The 21,108-nt window shown below is 36.1% G+C and overlaps 2 protein-coding genes across 2 annotated transcripts in view; one reads left to right on the top strand and one right to left on the bottom strand.

The window, feature by feature from the left end:
- Positions 1-21,108, top strand: part of LOC105199594 — a 294,478-nt gene that overhangs the window by 109,812 nt on the left and 163,558 nt on the right. The window lies entirely within an intron of this gene.
- LOC105199592 (neuroligin-4, X-linked) overlaps positions 1-21,108 on the bottom strand; it is a 134,111-nt gene that overhangs the window by 11,069 nt on the left and 101,934 nt on the right. Inside the window, exons 2-4 of the mRNA XM_026137038.2 lie at positions 9,920-10,078; positions 4,196-4,393; positions 459-574 (exon numbers count right to left, since the gene is read on the bottom strand). Coding sequence (XP_025992823.1) covers positions 459-574; positions 4,196-4,393; positions 9,920-10,078 — 473 coding nt within the window. The remainder of the gene's footprint in view (positions 1-458; positions 575-4,195; positions 4,394-9,919; positions 10,079-21,108) is intronic.

Here is a 21,108-nt window from a genome sequence, read left to right as displayed (position 1 = left end):
ACACGCTCTGTCGATCGGTCTCACCCTGTTCACTGAAATAAACGAAATGTATCCGAATTTAACACGCCGGATTCAGCGCTCGCTACCTCGTAAAGCCAAAATCACCTCCGAGAGCTTTCCAACATCTGTCAACATTTTTCGTCCGAATTTTTCTTTTCTACGTTAGAAATTTCATTTCCTCTGGATTTTTAGTATTCTTAAGATTCTCTTTTGCCCCAAAGCTTTCGTCTCAATTTCATAAAATCTAATTTCGATACACACATACACATACTTGTGCAAGATGCATTTAATCTAAATTCCCGTGTCACGTTGAATTCTACGTTAACGGACGGAGACGTCGTTACTTTTGAGAAGAGAAGCTCATGTAGCGGAGAAGGGTAATAGGGATAATGGGAATTATAGGCTGACGGGCGAGATAATTTCGGCGCGATCGGGAGGACATGTTTACTGGTACTCACCGACGAACAATTTAGGTGTTTGGCGACCTGCATGGCGTAATTGGCGGCGCCTCTCACCAACGCCCAGGGTGAAAGCGCGCTACCCGACATCAGAACGCCCCGATGGAACAGCAGACCTGCAATCGAACCACATAGTTGTCGCGTATATAGTTATATATAGTAGATTTCACGAAATTTATTAGAATGAGCCTCGAGATGTATACTCGGTTAGACTCTTGCTTCGTAATGAATGTTAATTAAAGTGTAACTTATTATTCTCGCTAATAATAATAAATAAATTAGAGCCTTCTCGTCATTAACGTTATTAATATGTATTGTACCTTACAGCGTTTTCGCCCGGTGCAGAAACTTCAATAGCGGTATAATTAATTATTAGTAATAATACTTTGTAAGACGTTTAGTGCGCCTAAGTATTTTCCTGCTCGTTATTATTGTTCCGCACACAACTGTTTCAGCAACTTTACGATCTTGAGCGTCCTTTGTGCACCCTCGGGAAGTGTGCCCGGAAATGCTCTGTATCGTAAAAATTCTATATCTTACAATCGTTGCGATTCAAGATGCAATTCCGGAATCCATGGCACGCGATGCGTGGAATCTTTGTGTCATACTTGGTGTCGTATTCGAAAGAACCCGCTTTATCTCGGGATTTGCAAATCGCATCTCGTAATGCAAAAGTGTTTGTTCGTGTGGGAAGAGATTATATATTGCGACGCAGAATTGAATTTCGAGATGATTTCGGGGTCGATTCCCTTCGCGCGGACGGAACTACGATATTACCTGAGTAAACGAAATACAATCCGAGTTTCAATGCATAGTAACGAATACTCATCCCGACCGCTCGATAGATTTATTTCCAATCAACGACTTCCATTACGACGTTATCAGCGATTTCCGCTCTAAAGATGAGGGGCAAGTCTCGCCGAACGTGGCCGTGTACAAGATGTCTAAAAAAAAAAGTGACAAATGTATCGCGGTATTGAAAAATGCGATCGGAGAATTTATATCGCAACTTTTATATCGCAACCTGATCTTGCATCAGCGCACATTATGGAAATTGCTTCATTATTATTATTAATTATTATTTACAGTTTTACCCTGCTTACATCTGCAGTGTATCCATGCCAGTATTACGTAAAGAGGGGAAAATAATTAAGTAAATAAATTTTCTTATTTATCTTCCGAGGCTGCTAAAACATCTTTCTATTTAATTAATAATTTTTATTCCCTGTACAGAGAGAGAGAGAGAGAGAGAGAGAATGCAGAAGAAAATAAAATATTGCAAGTTTCTCTTTTCCCCCGGTAGTAATAATAAAATGTATGTAATATCTTGCTAGAACAAAGAGCAGCAACTCATTAGTCATTAATTTTCTCATCACACGTCGCAAAATTGGACATTACGTAAGACATGAATAGACAAGAGAGTGCACGGCTTGTAGCGTGAAGAAAATTAAGGCGATGGGACGAACACGACGTTACACAACTTCGTGTTAGTTCGTCTATTATTTAATACAGAAGACCGGGATAAGTCGCTTAATCCCAATTTTGTGAGTCGTTAATCTTGATATCTCGGCGAGACGAGAGATTCCATGTGAAAGATGCTACCTAGATCTCGACGTACAAAGAGTGGTAGGGTCGAAAAGTATACAAAAACTATCTTGTTGATTATTAATAAAATTAAATAAATAAATTTATAGCAGACAAGGGAGGTTGTTTCACAATTGATTCTACATTATTATTTGACTGTTAATAAATTATATATTATGTTCACCGTTCTGAATATTATTACTAAATTTTTTGTTTACTCATTGTTAATTATATAATTATGTGTATTATTAATTTGCACATTACACAAGATAGGTTTGTTCAATATCCAATAAATTCCCTCATAGTATCCGGGCAGGATCTGTGTATTCAAGCAAGCGAGGGCAAGGTAAAAAGCGACAAGCGATGTTTTCCCACGTGAAATCGTAGTTTGATCGGCCAGCGATCTTGATATTCGACGAAATGTGTTTTCGAGCGTGATCCTATCAGCCCGCCGATACACGTCGACATTTGATTCGGTCTCATTCATTTAACGAAGGAGATACCAGGGTAAACTCTGAATATCCTGGCGGCATCCTTGACGTATTTCCGACATTACAGAATCAAGATGGCCTCGTTCTTCCGATATCCGTCGTCGTTGAGAGGACGACACCGAACGATAAGGTGGTGTCGAAGCTCGCGACATTAAAGGACTATTAAAGGATTATCGCCGGCTCAAATTCCGTCGCGTTACTTGGATTTAATGGCAGGTCTCCATAATACCCAAGGATTAATTAATTCCTTCGATGGAACAAGATCCCAGGAGCCAAGAGTTGGACAAATTAAAGGTGCAGGCTCAAAGGAAACGAGGGATCGCAATTCGAACATTAAGATTTAAATAAGATAAAGGGAAAAATTAAAATCCAAAAAGCTCGAAAAACCAAGAAAGCTAAGACGCGGGATTGAAGCGATCGAGAAATTGAAAAATCGTGAGATCGGGATCTGAAGAAGCCAAGGTCCAAAGATTCAAGCGTATAAATTATTCAAGGCGCAGAATCAAAGAAGACGAGAAACGGAAAAATAAAAAGTTCCGGATTTGTACAAGCCGGGATACAAAATATGAGGAACAAATGAGATGTACATATTCAATGAAGGATAATGGAAAAAGAAAATGGATAAGAAAAATTTAGATCAGTCGTAAAAATATGGATTACAAGAAATCAAAGTGTAAGCACTTGAAATTCTAGAATAACGAAATTCCGCAGATTGTTTTAAACACAGAAATTAAATCTAGAATTCTTAAAAAAATTTAAACATCTATAATCTCTGACAATAAGACTTTGAGCTTTTATCTTCTTTATTATTTATCGCTGTATCGCTGTATCGCGGTCAGTTTTTGTATGAAAACAGCATCAGCTTGTAAGAAAGAGGTAACACGATATAATTCCTTTCGGTCGGATGTCGCTCGCTATTATTCTTCGTCGTACTCTTCGATGAGTCACGTGGTGGTAGTGGTTTTATTAGCTCGAGGGGACAAAAAAAACAGAGTATCGCAATCTGTTTCGGAACCGCAGAGCTTATCGTTGGAAACATTCTGGATGATAATTCACTACAGCTGCGAGTTGTCAATGGTGGCGGGGCCAGCTGATTCCTCCATAATTTATGGCGTCTGGTAAACCACCCCATTATTCCTAGCTCCTCCGTATCATTGTCTCGTGCGGCTTCTCGCTCTTCGACCTCTGCCCTTCTCCCCCTCCCGTTCCCCTCTTACACTCTACCGTTTCTACGTGACATTATCTGTTTCCATGCGACGCGACAAGAGAAACTGCTTTCTATGGCTTGGTCAGAGACAATAAACCGTTACGAGAACATTTCTGTAACAAGTATCCGACACCAAAGGATTTTTTGAAAATAAGTTTTATATTTTCTCCTGTAAAGCTATCTGATATTTTGTTACTTGATACGTCTACAAAATGTATCTCGCACATTTTCCTCGATCTGTGAATTTGTTGGACAACTTTGAGTTAATTTCCTTTTATCAACATTTTTTGTAATTTATCTTTTTAAAATTTATACTTGCATTATTATGTTTGATAACGATAAATAGTTTTATATATTTTTGAAAATAATAATTTGCGTATCGCGGAAGGTGATTTCGAGTCGATATAAATTCAAGAACACTGCGAACAAGAACTGACTGAGCGTGACTGACTCACCGTCAGGAACAGCGTGGCTGGTCATCAGGAAGTTCACGCAGGCGGCACCGGTACCGTGTCCCACCAGCGTGACGTTTTTGGGATCACCTCCGAAATAAGCGATGTTCTCCTGTACCCAGTGTAACGCTGCGATCTGGTCCATCAGACCATAATTCGCCGGCGAGCGTAAGTGCGAGTCTGTGTTGGCGTTTAGAAAGCCTGCAATCAAAACAAGCCCGTTTATGGTCAACGCGACGCTCTCGGTGTCCATTATCGACGGTTACGGCTAGTATAACATCACAATGATCGCATCAGAATTACTGCCGATGAGCTTAATTCCAATCGTCGCATGTCGCGGACTATCGAGTGACAGATGAGATAAATCATGGGATATAATGCAATTGGGATTACTCTGAATTGGGATCTGAATACGAAAAATAAGAGTCTACAGATATAATTCTATAGTCTTTCGTTATTTCTATGCTTAGAAATATCATAATGTTTAATCGTTTAATAAATCTACGTGCATGTGTCATAAATAATTCATAGTTTGATGAGCTATTGCTGTATAAAAAAAATCCTTTAGTATTCCAAAGATTTACAACAAATTATTTTTATCTATTAAGAATTGAGTTATATAGGGTAAGGTTGTCGAAATTGTCCGACTTTTGACATGAAGGCTTATTGCTAAGAAATTGTGAGAAATATTTTTAATTTTCTTACGTCATAATAAAGTACAACATTTTTCCTTTAATATTTTTTTTCAAAATTTTACGTATTGTCATAAATTTTTAAATGACGATTTTTAATAAGCCTTCAAATAGTGCAATTTAGGCAATCGGTCTCCTAAATCGCACCACAAGTTAATATTACTCTTCTTGGGATAAAACGACACATTTTCTGCTAGATTCTTTTTCCTGAAGCAAAAATGCGTTAGATAAGCATAATTTTATTAATATTGGAGATAAATACCGTAAACTAAATAAAATTTCCGTTAATGTTATTTCGATAACTTTTCAATAATATTGCAATAACATTGCTACATTACGGCAATATTGACGTTACAATGTATACTCTGTATGATTATTATATTTGATTTTATAATATATATAAATTATTTAATTTACCTTTTTTGCAATCAAGCTACGAAATGTGTTGAAAAATAGTAACAAAGTTACGATTTTTCTATAAATATTAATAACAAAATTTCTATTATTTTTAACATGTTGAGTTCAATGAAGGATGATGATAATGTTATGTAGTTTCCAAATAATTTCACGAAGAGTGCACAAGATCTGTGGTTGCATTTATACGCGCGAGATAGTGCGATTCAGGAGCCGGTATTGGCAACCTTATCCTAATTGCAGTGTTTTTTAATATTATCTTTCGTTAATATATATTATTTTCCAAATGACTATAAAGAAACTCGCTTTAGAAACTTAATATAATTCAGGTTGTTGCTAAATTCAATTTACGCACTTTCTGCTTGAAACATTAAACGATTTTTGCATCTATCTGTTAGGTTGAATTATTTTGGCTCGGAGGAATCTCGCGTCGAGCGCAGCTCTCCCGCGTGAAAGGGCTAAATGGCTAACGGGATGTAGAGATTGGCTCGTCTAGCGAGCAAGCGGTATGATTTAGTGTTCAGACGCGTATCACGTCCTACTTTGTGTATCGTTTCGCCGAACGAGATATCGCTATCAATTGGCGGAGTCGAGGTGATATTTATGACGGCCGGATGGCGCCATTGGCAACAGTCTTACCCGATTTGTCGGGTTCAGCATTGTCATGATACGCAAACCGTTTCGACTTTGTCCTCGTCGAAATACATTCGTCAATAGAGCGACTTTACTCTTTCCCTTCCGTTTCCGCTAAATAAATCTGGATTCGTAAATCTGCCAGCCGTCCAGGTTTGTGCATATTTATTCTCGTATTTGTTTCATCGTTCTACGGTTGAATATTGAAATCCCAGTTCCACGATACGAAGAAATTTCTACACTACGCACACGGAATAGTAATGAGATTATTTCAGCTAAGTACTTTTCATTACATTGTACGGTAATTATGGTTATTTTCTTTTTCCTCTAGATCCAGTTACAGTGTACAGAAACAAATTGGAACACACGATTCGTAGGTTTTAATATTCTCATATAATGATATTGTCAATTAGTTAAAAAAATAAGTATTTTACAATGAAAATTGATCTTTAATTATTTAATTATTAATTTTGTAATTAAGCAAAATCAAGAATTACTAAGAATTAGCAGTGTCATCTGTCCATGCAATCAATTAATTCTAATCTCTTTTAATACAGATGAGGAAGGAAATTAGATTAGCGCTAATCGAATCAGAACCGATCCTTCGAGGATTTTCCGCCTTTTCCTTTCTTTCATTCGACCGAATTAAATCGCAAACGACCATTGTTGTTGCTAGGAAGAGTTCGAACGTGATATTTCACCTCAATAAGACTGCGCCTGGTTGGTATGTTTGCCCCATCGCCATCGCTCGAAACACCGCGCCATTAAATTATCCATCATATTTACCCGCCGACATTCTGGAGATTGTTCTTCGCGGAGGTAAGAGGATTATTCCCATTATGAGCCGCCGTGTATATACTTGCCAGTGCGCATTAACTTTAGGGCACTCGGTACCTTAACAAGGGAGGCGTTACTGTCGCCAGGATCTAGGTCAACGATGTTGCGCCGACTGTTTCCCGGCCTTGCCAAATCGATAATTTGGAAAGCTATGCTGAGTGGAAAAACGCCCAACTTTTCCCCTTTCTGAGAATTCTCAGAAGATTAGCTAAGGTCACGTAGGTCCTTATAAGACTGGGTAGGATTAGTTCCTGCAGATTCTTTAATAATTATCCGTTGAGGAGTATTTTTTCCTTTTTCTGTGTATTTTTTCTGGAGATTCCGTACGCGCAAATTTAGTTTTTTATAAAATATTCTGCTGTAAGAATTAATGCTGAAGATGGTCACTGTATTATTTTTAAGAATTTCTGCAGTTTTACGAACAAAATTGCACGATTGATACATTTTATTTAGTTTTATATTTAAAAAAATCTTGTTATCAGTGAGAAGTAGTCTTTTAGATGATTATCCGTAGACGCATCTTTTTACAAATTGTGCCAATTAATATTAATTTGATTGAATTGTTACATTGAGCGGAATATCTCCCTATTGAATTGTTTGCGATATAAGTATAATCTGAAGATTTTGCAGGTACTATTAGAATCCTTTATTTTTCCTTATCTTTCTTTGAACTTCTTATAGCTTAAAGTTTTATGGAAGATTGCGTTCTCTCACCGTTTGTTGTATCTATCCTAAGACTTTTATTCAATAGGATGTTAGTGACGCAATCTGATATCGATCGGATTGTTGAAAAGTGTGATTTTCGTCTTTTTCTTCAGGTCTCTCTTAGAATTTTTGTGACGTTGAATTCCTGTAGGATTAGAATCTTCCGAGACTTTTGTGTGTAATAGGACGTTTGCATCTTGCCTCGTACAATCTTTCCCATCTTACGTGGCGCATCTTCTAGCCTTCGGGCTATGTCTGATCCGATCCAATAACGATTCTTCGCGTTCTATGTCGAAAAGGAGGGTAAAAAACGCACAAAGCTCTTTCGTGCGCGCGCTCATACGCATCAGAGAGGTGCGAGAACATGAAAGCGGAATAGAAATAAAGCACCGGTCATGTCCCATTTGATATTCAACCTCCGGCGTATCTGTCGCGCTGCGCTTCCGCGTCTCCTATTCTTCTCGTTACAATGGAACTGCTGAACGCTATTCGTTGATTTAAATTTTCCGGTACACGCTGGTATACATGCGCGGCTGGAAGGGACTAGGGCACGGTGGGTATCGCCGGTCGGTGCGGTGTTCACAAAGCGCCGCATCATTTTTCCGAAACGAAGAAAAATGAAAAAAAAAACGGGGCGCGTTCGCGCTCGCGCGCACGCGAGAGGAAAAAACTGCGGCCACTGCGGAGTGGAATTTCCTGGGTGTCGCCATTTTATTCCGCTATCCCTGTTGCGGTTTTTTTTTCTCGCGACTCTTTGTTTTTTCATTCCGCTATCGACAGAAAACTAAATTCTAGAATTTGGATTTACTATTTGCTGTCATCGGTGTCACCTTTCGGATTTGTTTTGATGAGAAATGCCCCTTTGATGTTACTCTTTTCGCTACTTCCTTCTTTATATGTAAATAAATTTTTTTAAAGCTTAATTTTGTAGTATTTTACAATAACAGCAATTATTCGAACAACACGCAAGCCCAAGACACGTTTATGATGTTTAATTATAAACTGTTAATTAACCATGAGGTCTCAAGATAATTTAATAACAGTTGAAATCTATTCTAAAGTGCCAGGTTTCCTCTTTAGGTCTTTTACTCTGCTTGAATTTTTAATTTCCAAGTTTTTAATTCTCTTTCGTTGAAATCTTAAGGCGAGAAGGTTTCAAGACACCCTGTATGCAACGAAGGTGATAGACGAGAACAGTGGAGCTTGCTGTCGAGCCGAAGAACGGGATGAGAAAGAGAGAGAGAGAGAGAGAGAGAGAGAGAGAGAGAGAGAGAGAGAGAGAGAGTGAGAGGAAGGGTAGGAGGAGGGATGAAGTCAAGAATTTAGTTTGGTGAAACGGAAGACCTGGCCGTAATGAGTTTCCTATTAGATTTGGTTGCCCGGGTTGCCAGGCAACAACCTGGGTCGTCGGAACTTGCAATCCCCGTGGCGTTCGCGGCCAACTTCTCGCCACCGTTTCTTCATACTCTTCTACTTTTTCTGCGGCTTTCTACCCGTCGACCGGTAAGCGTCGCACGTCAAACGTCACGGAGTAACAAGTTCTATCTAATGGCGTAACGCGCGCGATCGCATCTGCATCTTGGGCGGGCGAATACGTGTTTAGAACTAATTGACCGGTTTCAAGGATCGGTTGCACCAACACGGGCTTCGGTTGGTCATCCCTTTCGCAATCATCGTCACTAGTGAACGTTGCTTGTGGATAGAGCAGGAAAATTGAGTAAACACACTTAGCGTTAAGTGACGTTGGTGTAACCGGCCCTAAATAGCTAATGAGCTACGGTCGACTGGCTCGTTTCAAACCTTAACTGCTGTGAGGTAACGTTTCACACCATTAAGCAAGCAACTAACATATGTGATTTATCTGAGTTCCGAACAGTTCGCAAAAGTTATATCTGACTCAGCAATCGAGATTAATTATCGAGGTTTAACGCGGAAAGAGAGGAAGGAATGCATATAGAAGTGAAGAAATGGAAAATACATATCGCAAGTCTACGGAATTAGCAATCTACGAAATGGAGACGTAAAGTATTGGGATCTATATTTATATGTGGAAATTAAAGTAGGTTTTTGAAAAAACTTGGACATTGGAAATTTATGCGTATATAAGGCTGACGGGAAGTGTAAAGAAATCGAAGAAAAGTATTTAGAAGCGAAACTTTGGTAACTAATAAATCCCGCAAGTTGGAATCCGTTGTGTCAAAATTCAAGCAACTTGAAAACTATCTTAAGAATCCAAGGCGACGACACGTCAACAACTTAGCGGTTCGGGGAAATCTCCAATTCCAAATGTCTATTTACATCCAAGGATACAGGAATTTCCTGAACACCCTGAAGATTTCTAGGTCTGAAAAACAGGAGATTTGGCTCTCACGAAAATCTAGGATTCCAGGACGGCTAGGATCTAGATGTCACCGAATTGAGACCGAAGGCATCTCTGATGACTTACCCAGAATGCCGAGTCTATAGTTAATGGTGACGACGACGACGCCTCCGTAACTCGCCAGGACGCTGCCGTCGTAAGGATTTCCACTGCTCCATTCGTAGTTCTCGCCGTGCACGAACACAATCACGGGATATCTTCTACTGCCACCGTCCCTCGCGCCGGCTGTAATCAATAAAATTACCCTGTGATCGATCGACAGTCTCGACACCTGATAGTTCACGTCGCGCGGCCTTAAAAGGTCATTTTTCAGTCTTTTAAGGTTCTACGAAGTTTTGACAGTCGGGTAAAGAATTACCATGTCCCGAGGAAATGTAAACTTTACCGAACCAGCAATCGAACAGTCATATTTTTCGAGATCGTAAATTATCACGTTTTTCTAACATGGAAATTTGCAAATTATTTCCAGGCTATGTTTAAAAGGAAAACAGAACGTGTAGTGAGAAAATTTAAATGCTCGGGAAAGATCATGATTTCGTTCGAGTTCTTTCGACGAACAAATACACGCGGAATAAATCAATAATTGATTAAGATAAATTAATCGAGTCAACATGTTCAACGTGAGTTGTAAAATATTTTGTTTAATAATAAACAAAAATCAGGTATATTTGCAATTTAATTTTAATATTATCATAGAAGTGTGCACATGTAAAATCGTAATACGCAAAGGACTTCGATGCTCATTCGAGTTCTGTGCCTAATGGACAATCTGTGCGTGTTGGCGTGCGACGTGTCGCCTATCGCTTTTGATGTAATTAAAACAAGCGGCGGCGACGGCAGTGGCTCGTACACACGAAAGGGGTGCGTCAATCTGATTTACCATGGTAATGCCGGAAGGGTGAACACGCGAGGGTGATCGCTGCGGCCAGACCGAGCACCGGTCATAATTCAACAAATCACGCGTCATCATCCTCGCGATAGCGGCCCGCATCACGATCACCCTGTTGCCTTCTGCATCCTTCGCGACCTCTAGTGAAACGCAACGACCCTATGACAGGTTTCATCGATCACTTTATGGCTAGTCCATGTAATGGTTTTAACAAACTTGCAATAATTTCTGTTTCCGGAGATTTGTTCTGATTACTGACAAGACATTTTAGACTTTGCCTTCTTTTTATTTTATTAAAACTGTAATTAAAATTTTATACATAATTTTACAATTGGTTTTATACCGTTTTCTGATTCGAGATGTTTAAAGTATAACAAATATCAAATTAAAGCTCGAAAAAATTAAATTTAATTCATAATATTTTACCTTCAAGATTTATTTTCTTCAATTCTTCAAAAGTAGTTTAAGCCAATAACGTAAACTCTCTCGTAGATGTTACGCAAGAAACGAGATTTTGATATTCATTTGCACTCTTGATAGTTAATTTGTTAAGAGGATCTCGCGCAAGAATAAACGTGTCGCGGAAAATAGACAGCGCGACCAATGCGATTAGGGAAGTAAACGGCCGCTTGATTGCCCGGCCGTGCTAATTAAGTTACCGTCCAGAACGATGACGATTCGGTGGGCAAATCAATTAATGGACCGCAACTACGCCGGCTAATTATTATTTTCATTATCGTCCTTGTAGCTTCCTCACGTGCTTCCTAATTGGCGAGTCCGCCGATTGCTCGAAATACACGTCCCCAGATACATGTTATCCACTAAAGTCCATTTTATACGGTGGGGAATTCGCAGGAGGATTCTGTCACTAATTGTCTACATGTAGCACCGGAAGTGCTGAAACTGGTAACTTCTTGCAATGCTTTTTTAACTTCTTAACGCTCTGCAAAATATCTTTTTACGCGAAAGAATGCGGTATTCTGTACAAAAGAAATTAATGCAAAATAAAATTTATTCTAAACATTTTTCGATTAAACAAGAAATTCTGTTTATTAAGTTTAATATTACATGTATTATAATATAAAAAAAATTATAACTTATAAAATCTTTGAGAATTTCTCTAAAAGTTGAAAAGTTATATTTGGAGGTTTAGAGTTCAAGGTTTAGAAATATGAAAATTTACGATATTCGAATAAAAATTGGAATCCGAGATAAGAAGATCTAACAATAGGAAAAGGAGAAAGGGGTTTATCTCCAAACGCCAATTTTCGATATCAAATCCGTGAATCTGGAATTCGGGGTATTGAAGGATTTTCGCAGCTTTGCGTTTTTCCTAAACAAAGAATAAGAATCTCATTTCTCCGTTGCGGAAGGGAGAAAATCGGGATTTCAACTTATTCACCCTCGTGGCGGCCGCGATACATTATTTCGGCCGTGAATAAATTTACAAGCGCCCTGTCAATATTTGATGCGATCCACAAACAATTTGCTGGGGCGCCTCTAACGGACTTTACATATTCATAAAGCGGTGCTCCGTAGTTTGATATCGCGGATAGTAAACGAGAACTACCTGCGTTCCCGTTAGATCGCTTTATTTTGCAAACTCGATATTGCATCCGCCTTCTTAGCAACGTTTCCTTTCGGCCCCCTGCTGCAAATGTCGCTGACAAGAAAAACACATTCGTTACGCGGGAATCGAAACTTAACATTTTCTAATCCCGGTCGACTTTATGCGATTAAGATTTAATTTCAGCTCTTGTTGCCACGGCATTTGACAATGAGAAAACTTTAAAAGAAAACTTATTAAATTAAAATATAACTTTTATTTTTTTCCCAATTAAGTAGAATTAAATAAATATCAAAATTTTACTGGACTTTCGTTACTGCAATATTTAATACCCTAGATTGAATGGATTAAAAAATAAAATTTTCATTAAATTTCAATAAATTATTATTTTTATTTATCAAAATATAACTCTGCGAATATTAAGTGTTCGTTTATCATAAAATGTTGAAGAGTTTTATATTGTCAGAATTTAATTGAAGCTTTTTTTCTCTTTCTTATGATCTCTCGGTAATACTTACTATTTTATAAAATCTTTACTTTCTAACTCAATTCTAATTTAATCTCTAATCTTATTTTCAATTCTCGGTGTACATTTCGTTTAGTTTTGAAATATTTCGAATGTGTGTACAGGCACAGAGAAGAGAGAGAGAGAGGGGGGGGGAGAGAGAGAGAGAGAGAGAGAGAATACAAATAAAGAAAAACGCAAAACTGAAAGTGGTAAGGGTTAACGTCAAGATAAACCTGTACAATGATGCGCGGCAAGGTCGGGTGCAACTGCAGTGCAGCGCACTTTATCGTGTCGTCCTGCGAGTTACAGTGACACAGGCAGGATTACGGTGTACAGATAAGGATGACGACGGTGCGGTTATCACGGCTGCATTCATTGCTTGTATTCACAGCAGAATCGCCGCGGTAAAAGCTTGCATACAGTCCGGGAGCGACGTACACACGGATACGCTCGTCTTATTAGAGACGTCCTCACGACCGTTCTATGTGGCCACTCAGGACGACGACGTTTATCGCCCTCGTAAATCTTATCATTCCCTTTTCCGCCGAAAATTCCTTTGCGGGATAATTGTTTGCTTCGGGTAAAGAGAACCTAACAAGTGCGTAGGATAAAAAAGTTATTAATTCGATAAACAAGGTAGATTGAAATTTAAAAATTAACGAAAATAAAAATGCAATTTAAGATGAAAATAAACAAGATTCGAAAAGTACCAAATAGTAAATATCAAATTTTTAACCAGAATCAAGCAGGTTCAGAAGGTCTCCTTACTTTTTTTAAGTGAGTCTAATATATTAATTAAAGTCTACAACTTCGTTCTTATACCTACATATCCGGAGAAATATTATTAAATTTCTATAATGAAAGGTTTAAAGATAAAAAGTTTTTTCGTTTCTTAAAAATTTAACTTTTTGGGCTTGTTTGATTTCCATAGAGAACTCTTCAATTAGAAATGTAAATGATTGAAGTGTGAAAGGTTAAAAATTCTATGACTTAGGAATTTAACAGCCAAATATTCGCGCGCGAGAATTATCGATGTCCGTTTGGAGAAGTCTCAAATTCGACGATTATATAAACGATTATATGTATAAACGCAACTCTTGTATTAAGCTCGTTCCGATTGATAATCGAGGTCCATTATACTAAATTCTCCTTAATATCGGCTTAATCATCTCTTTGATTCTGTCGATGTAGAACCCATCATTTTCCAAATTGACGCGCTTTGGTACGTACATATGCGGATTTAAATTTGACGAGAAAAAAATGCCATTTTTTGCCGTTTCTGCATCTCATTTTTTGATGCATCTCTGCATTGGGACTACCAATTTTTTTCCGAACCGGTTGGAACATTGAGAGCGTTACATCATAAAAATGTCGTTAAAAGTTTTTTATTGCGTCATTATTTTCTTTAATCGAAAAATTCGAGGTGGAAAATTGCAGAAAAAGAGAATCGGTAGCGTTGGACGATGACGTGAACATGGTCGCAGACGGCTTGTCGTTATTTTTATACTCGACGCTACCGCGTCTCTTGATATGTTAAAAAAACACATTCCAAAAATTTCTCAAAAACAAAACGTATAGGTTAAATTAGGTCAAAATGAACGAGCGAGAAGGATGTTAAAAATAATAAAATCGTATATTTGTTTAAATTAAAGAAGTGAAATATTTTTACTTTACAACTTCAGGCGTCAATCAAATTGCAGCACAAAACGTGATACATTTCGTAATTAAAGTAATTCTGCATATGCAGTACTATCGACAATATCACGTTGTATCAAATTGTCGTATTTTAAAGAAACTGATTTTTCAAGACTGAATATAAGCACAGTAGGTCGATCAATGTAATAAGCATAAAATAAATCTATAATTGATTTGTGTTTCCTTTGCGAGAATTAATTAAGTTTTGTATGATAAAATAATTATTTTGTTAATGTATATTTCGGATGCTACACGAGAAAATTACAAAATTATTCTCATTACAAATTGAAATTGAAATTAAATAACTTACATAAAATTGGTAGTACGATAAGAATGATAATTCGAACGTTGCAAACAGAAATCTTTTGTGTGCAACGTATTTCGAATCAGTGAGATTAATGTAGAGGCGTAATTGAAAGCTACGGTAATAAACATGCTTTTTGAAGATATACAAACAAATGATCAATTTTCATTTTACCCCAATAAATCTATAATACAGTAGAGCCTCTTATATCCAAAGTTCCATTATCCGAATATTTAATATCCGAATGTTATAACATATTGTGAAATTAATTTTATTTTCTTTACGTAAAGAATTTAAATTTTTTTTTTAATGTATGAAGTCCTTTTTGTTAAAAATTTAAGTTTTTGTTTGAATAAATAAAATTTAATATGAAAATGTATTTATTCTATTATCCGAAAATTCCTTTATCCGAACAATTTTGTCTTCCTATTATTTCAGATATGGGAAGTTTCACTGTATTAAGAATATTAAAATACCAGTTATTTAATAATTTAATATCATTGTTTAAAAATTTAACTCGTTTTACTTGTTTATTCTGCAAATTATTTCTGATATTATTCTTTTATAATGGTTTGGCTCGACATTTCGCTTCTTTAATTTGTACAAACATACGTTGGTTTTTATTATTTTTAACATTCTTCTCGTTTATACATTTTGAATTAATTTAATTTATACGTTTTGTTAATTTAATACGAGCTATTTTATACAATTTATATTCTTAAATACATAGTTTTTCAATTTTCTTTTTTATTTACTTTTCTCCTTAAATTTGTAATTTTAAATATTTTATTCGCACTCTTTCAAATCCTTTTGCATAATTTTACCACTCTCCGCCATTTCTTTGGCGGAGACATCGCAATATTTAAATAATACTGTGAAATTCTGTTTAACGTGTTAACCACGTGTTCGGTCGTAAAGCCCGACATGGGAATCGGTTTTCTTATCTGGCGAACAATCTTAAACTGCTTTACATATCCGTTTTAGCTACCTCTTGCGAAAGGGTGAACAGATCTCCATTTGCGGAATCTGTCTCAAAGACATCTTCGAAGAGAAACAGGCCGGGAGAATGGAAGAACTAGGGGAATCATTTAAGATTTTCGTACTTTTCGGATTTTCAACCTCCATCCTCTTACCCTGCGAGTGCCGATAAGAGGCGTATAAACGAGCGCATAAATGAGTTCCGCCATCGGTCGAGATTTTCGCGTCGTAAAATTTCGCCGCTAGATATGTAAAAAAAACATCGCGACGCTTTTTTTGTTCGTTCGTTCGTTCGTTCATTCGTTCGGCTCTCATGTAATCGACCGCATTATGTGCGCCCTCGTCCTCGAACAGTTGGCGGATAATTTCGGTCGAGCAGCCCGAGGGAAGTTTCGCCATTATCTCGGAACGAGATTTTTCGAGCGCAACTGTTGAGATTTGTGTTTAAATAGTTATGGAGAAGAATGGAGCGTACTTTGACGGAAAAACAACGAGAAATCAAACAAGCTAAATCTTGTCCAAATATAATTTTTCTCATTCTTCTACAAAGCAGACTTTGTAAAAGAAAATTTTTGCAAATTTAAATTTGAGAGCATCAAACGCTTCAAGAAATTTCATGTTTAAAATAGAATTTCAGAATATCTCACGCCATTAAAATGTAAATTGAAAATTTTTTACTGCGGTATTTAATAGACGGAGAATTAAAATAGATATTTCTTGTCATTATAAAAAATTAATTCAAGGTCTCGTTGTAACAACGTTTAAGAGGTCCTAAATTTTAGTTAAAAAAAAACTCTTAATCTTTTTTCGATAAACATTGAGGGAAACTTTAAGTTTTCGAAACGAATACAGGAAAATATTTTCTAGAGCAGATGGAATCAGGAGATGCGGCAACAGTTGCCGGAGGGAACAATCGATAGTAGGAGACAACTGTGATATGACGTGACGAGCTCAGAGCAGTCCGTAAATTTTCCAGGCAAATGGAGTAATGCTAGAACTGTCTCGTTTCCTTCCCCATCAAATTTAGACATTTTATTATTAAGGAAGAAATTTTTTGACACATTTCGGATAACAAAGGAGCTTATCGAATAGATTCGATGCGGATGCCAATTTAAAAATAAAATAGAAACGAGAAATTGCTTTATAAATGGCTTGAAGCTGTTTCACGTAACAATTTTCTTTATTCGCGGTCCGCAAAAGCTTTCGTTATTAATGATATTTCGTTAATTAGAATCGGCAATATTAAAATCCCATTTAAACTTTAATTAAAAGCCTTTTCAATGTTTCCGATTAAGAGAGAGAGATAGACTTTAGTAGACTGCATCGTTAGACGATAATTCCGCCGTGAATTTGTTGAAAATCATTGTTGCGTTCTCTTGATATTATAAATTCGAATAACAAAGTTTGCATAGTCAAACAATAAGAAAGTGGAAGAGACCGCACTGTCTTCTTTCTACAAGAGGACTTAAAACAATACAAAGAGTTTCGTGTTTCTCGAATGAGGGGGCAAAATATAGAAGCAATAAATGGTATCAAAGCGAATGAAACAGTTGAAAGTAAATAATTAATACATATTATATACACAATGTAAGAAGCATTTTATCGTCAATATTAATTCTCTCAATCTTTATAGAGAAATGTTTGAGCCAAGTGAATATAATAGAAGAGATCCCAATGTTTAACGATGTTTCGAGTCCCCGTCGTTTCTTCCCCATCGGGAATTTTTTGCGTGGTGATTTTTTAATACCCCATGTCTAGGGAGCGTCGGATTCGCGTCGGCGACAAATCTCGAGTGAGGGGAACACCAACAAAGCGTTGCGATTTTGCTGACAGTGTCTGTCCGCGACGATGGCACTTGATAGATGATAACAACCGTTTCGCCTCTCACCTACCGGAAGCCATTCACGATGGCACAGCTGGATGCAAGGACGGTAAACAGCCGTGACGCACGCGGTTTCGTGGAACGCGAACACGGAAAAATGAAGGGGAGCAAAAAAAAAGAAAATAATTAATGAGAGCGGAGCTATTGTCGTGTATCGCCCTGCCTGATGATGGATCGCGATGGGGTTATCGGCGCGAGCTCTCATCGCCTGTCCGCTCGATGATGACACGTTTATAAAGCGGATTTTCCGCATGCCGACATTGCATGCTTGACATTAAAAAGACCATCCACACGGTCTATCAAAAATATTGTTTATTTGAAAATAAAGTTTATTTTTATAAATTATTAGTTGGAACATTATTAATAGCATGCAATATATCGCTCAGTTGCTACAAAACAACGAGATTATTAAAACATTATTATTATTCTGATGAGAGTTCAATATACTGTGTGTGAGTCAAGAATGATACTTTTATTCTTTTTCTATTTGTATACTAAATTGTTATATTAAAATTACATTTAAAAATGATATAAAAATATAGTGATTTAAAATAATTAAAATGGAAAAGTTTTGTTTTTTTGAGTTACATGTACCTAAAGTTAAAAATATCATTAGTAACAGAAGAAGCAAAATATGTTATCTTGAAAAGATATATATATATCTCGGTCCGAAATATTATTTTAATACTTAAAATAGTACATTTGAATAAATATACAAAAGTCTCTTATTATTCAGATAAACAACATTTTAAAATTAAAATTGAACAATTTAATGAGAAATTTAAAACGTTGGTTATTTGCTCCAAAAAGATATTGTCAAATTTCGAAAAGATATAATTATCTAATTGGAGAAATCGTCAATTTCCGATTCAATTAAAGCACAGATTTAATTAAAAAATAAAATTGGAATTCTAATTAAATTTAAAACGAAGTTAACCTTTTCCTTTTTTAGTTAAGTCTTCTTTTAATTATAATAGCTTGCAAGCTCTCTAATCAACTTTTATTAAAATCTTCTTAATTTTAATAGCTTGGTAGAAAAAAGTAATATCTTAAAAAATATCTTATAACTCTAATAATAATTAAGGAAAAAACGCACAGGAAAAAGTATACTCGTCTTTGGTGTAGTTTGCTTTTACCACTACTCGACGTGTCGTTAATTTTCTACAAGTAAGTCCGTACGTGTCCACCAACTAGCTCGCATAACATAGCATTTATACACATATACTTTTATTAATTTTTTTTGTAAATCAGCCATTTAAAAAATTATATTTTAAAACGTTTTAAGACTTTAAGTATTTAAATCAAAATAAATTATATATATATATATATATATATATATATATATATATATATATGTATATATATGTATTTAATTAATTCTTGCACTCTTGTTTTACTTGCTTTTGACTAATAAAATTATATTATTTTATTTTTCGTTTGGTCAGTTAAAATAAGTGCGTAAGTTTATTCAATTATCAATGTGTCACTTTTTCAAGAAGAAAAAGAAGTTACATTCGTAAACATTACTTTCTTTCATTTTGAATTAATTTAATTTATTTTGTCTTATATTTATTTGAATATCTATTATTTTAGTGGTATCATTAGGCTATATTGGTATATTAGTTTTAGTGTTTGCCATTTGACAGAAGAGGCACTTTGTTCAATATGGCTTGAAGAGGGTGCCTAAAATATTACTAGCGCTATCGCCCGCCATTTAAAAGGAGCATGCCGAAGTAATGAGTGGCGCTCGACGATCTCATTATAAAATACGTGGCTGAAGCAGATGTTAGATAAATTTCTAATTTACTTATATTAACTTTACTGCGTCAAGCGTGACTCGTTTTAATAGATTAATGTAAAGCGACTATGGCGTCGTGTTCATCCGACCATTCCAGCAGCCATGATAATCCAAGACGCCCATGGTAACTGCTAGATAAGGATAAAACTTCATGCCTGAGCCCATTCTCTAGGACTTAAGCGTTACGAGAGACGTAGATAATTTTTAAGAAGATTTTCGATAATTGGCCATTTGCAGCCTTCGATATTTTAAACTGCTTCTTGAATAATTTATTTATTAAGTGTACTTTCTTGAGCTAAATATGTAAATAAAACATTTTAAAGATTTTACGAACAAAATACGTTTTATTTACATATTTGAAACGTTTTATTTGCATATTTTACATTATATTATAATCGACTATTTCATTCTCCCAATGATATATTTTAATACTATTTAATTAATTGTTAATTATATTTGGGTTAACAGCGATTGCCTTTCCATACCAACACGTAGTGTAAAAGCAGTAAATTTTAATAGCAAAGAAGATAATTTACGTGATGTCATGTGTTTCAGAGTGATATTGAATATTTATTAACAAAGGAATTGAAGCTGACTTTGATTTTATATTCTCTCTTGTGGATGAAGAGATCCTAGTGCTTTTTGAATTCTCACAGGATCTCGCGGAATCCCTTCCTTCTACTATCGCTTTCTATTACTCTCTGTTGCTCTCGGAATGAGTCCAGCATCCCGGATGGTCCATACGTATAAAATTGATGGGAAAAAATTCCATCAGGAAGAAATATTTTACTGCTATTGCTTTTTTGAATATCCGATTCAGCCTCTGAAAGATATGGTGACCATAAATTCCACCGTAGATAAAAGACCACACTCTCTTCTCCCCGCTGTCGCATCAATATCGGAAATTACATTTCCATAGTCGATGAGTTTTTAGACCCTTAATTATCAATTAACTGTGCGAAATGTTTATTGAAATCCCGCGCTCTCGTTTATCTTGCGCCGGGTGGTTTTTATCGAAATTAATTTGGCTTACGCGAATAAACATATAGGGAAAATATTTGGGATATTAATAAATATGGAAATATAACTGAGGTAGAAAACGTAAAATATTTTCTTGCAGCGGCATTCACAAAGATATACGCATCAAAATTATCATTAGGAAAAATTTTTTAGCAAACATCTCTTACAAATGTATATTATGTTTGCCTCAAATTATATTTATCTTCAAATACCCGAGAGCGTAATTAATAAAATATGGAGTTAAAATATTGACTACTTTTTTTTAACAATTTTTTTTTATTCGAAATATATAAATATTCAGATTATTTGAAACCCGTAATACAAAGTATCGAAATGAAATCATTTCTACATTTTGTCACAAAATCACTGTTGATATAACTGCGGCGTAATTAATTTCGCGGGTATACGATAAGCATCGTGTGACTTTAACACGCCGAGTGTACTAGTCAAGTGTGATATTTCAGAAACAGATGCAATCGTGGCTCCACGAAAGCCGCCATCATGGCTTATGTCGTGCTTGGTCTCTTATTCTCGTAAGATGCTTGCAAGGCTGATGGGGTTCGTGTCAAAGATGGCGGGGTAGAATTTTGGATGAAGAAACGTCAATATTTAAT

Source organism: Solenopsis invicta, chromosome 13 (assembly GCF_016802725.1).
Source record: "Solenopsis invicta isolate M01_SB chromosome 13, UNIL_Sinv_3.0, whole genome shotgun sequence".
NCBI classification, from domain to species: domain Eukaryota; kingdom Metazoa; phylum Arthropoda; class Insecta; order Hymenoptera; family Formicidae; genus Solenopsis; species Solenopsis invicta.
This window is presented reverse-complemented; position numbering and strand designations above follow the sequence as displayed.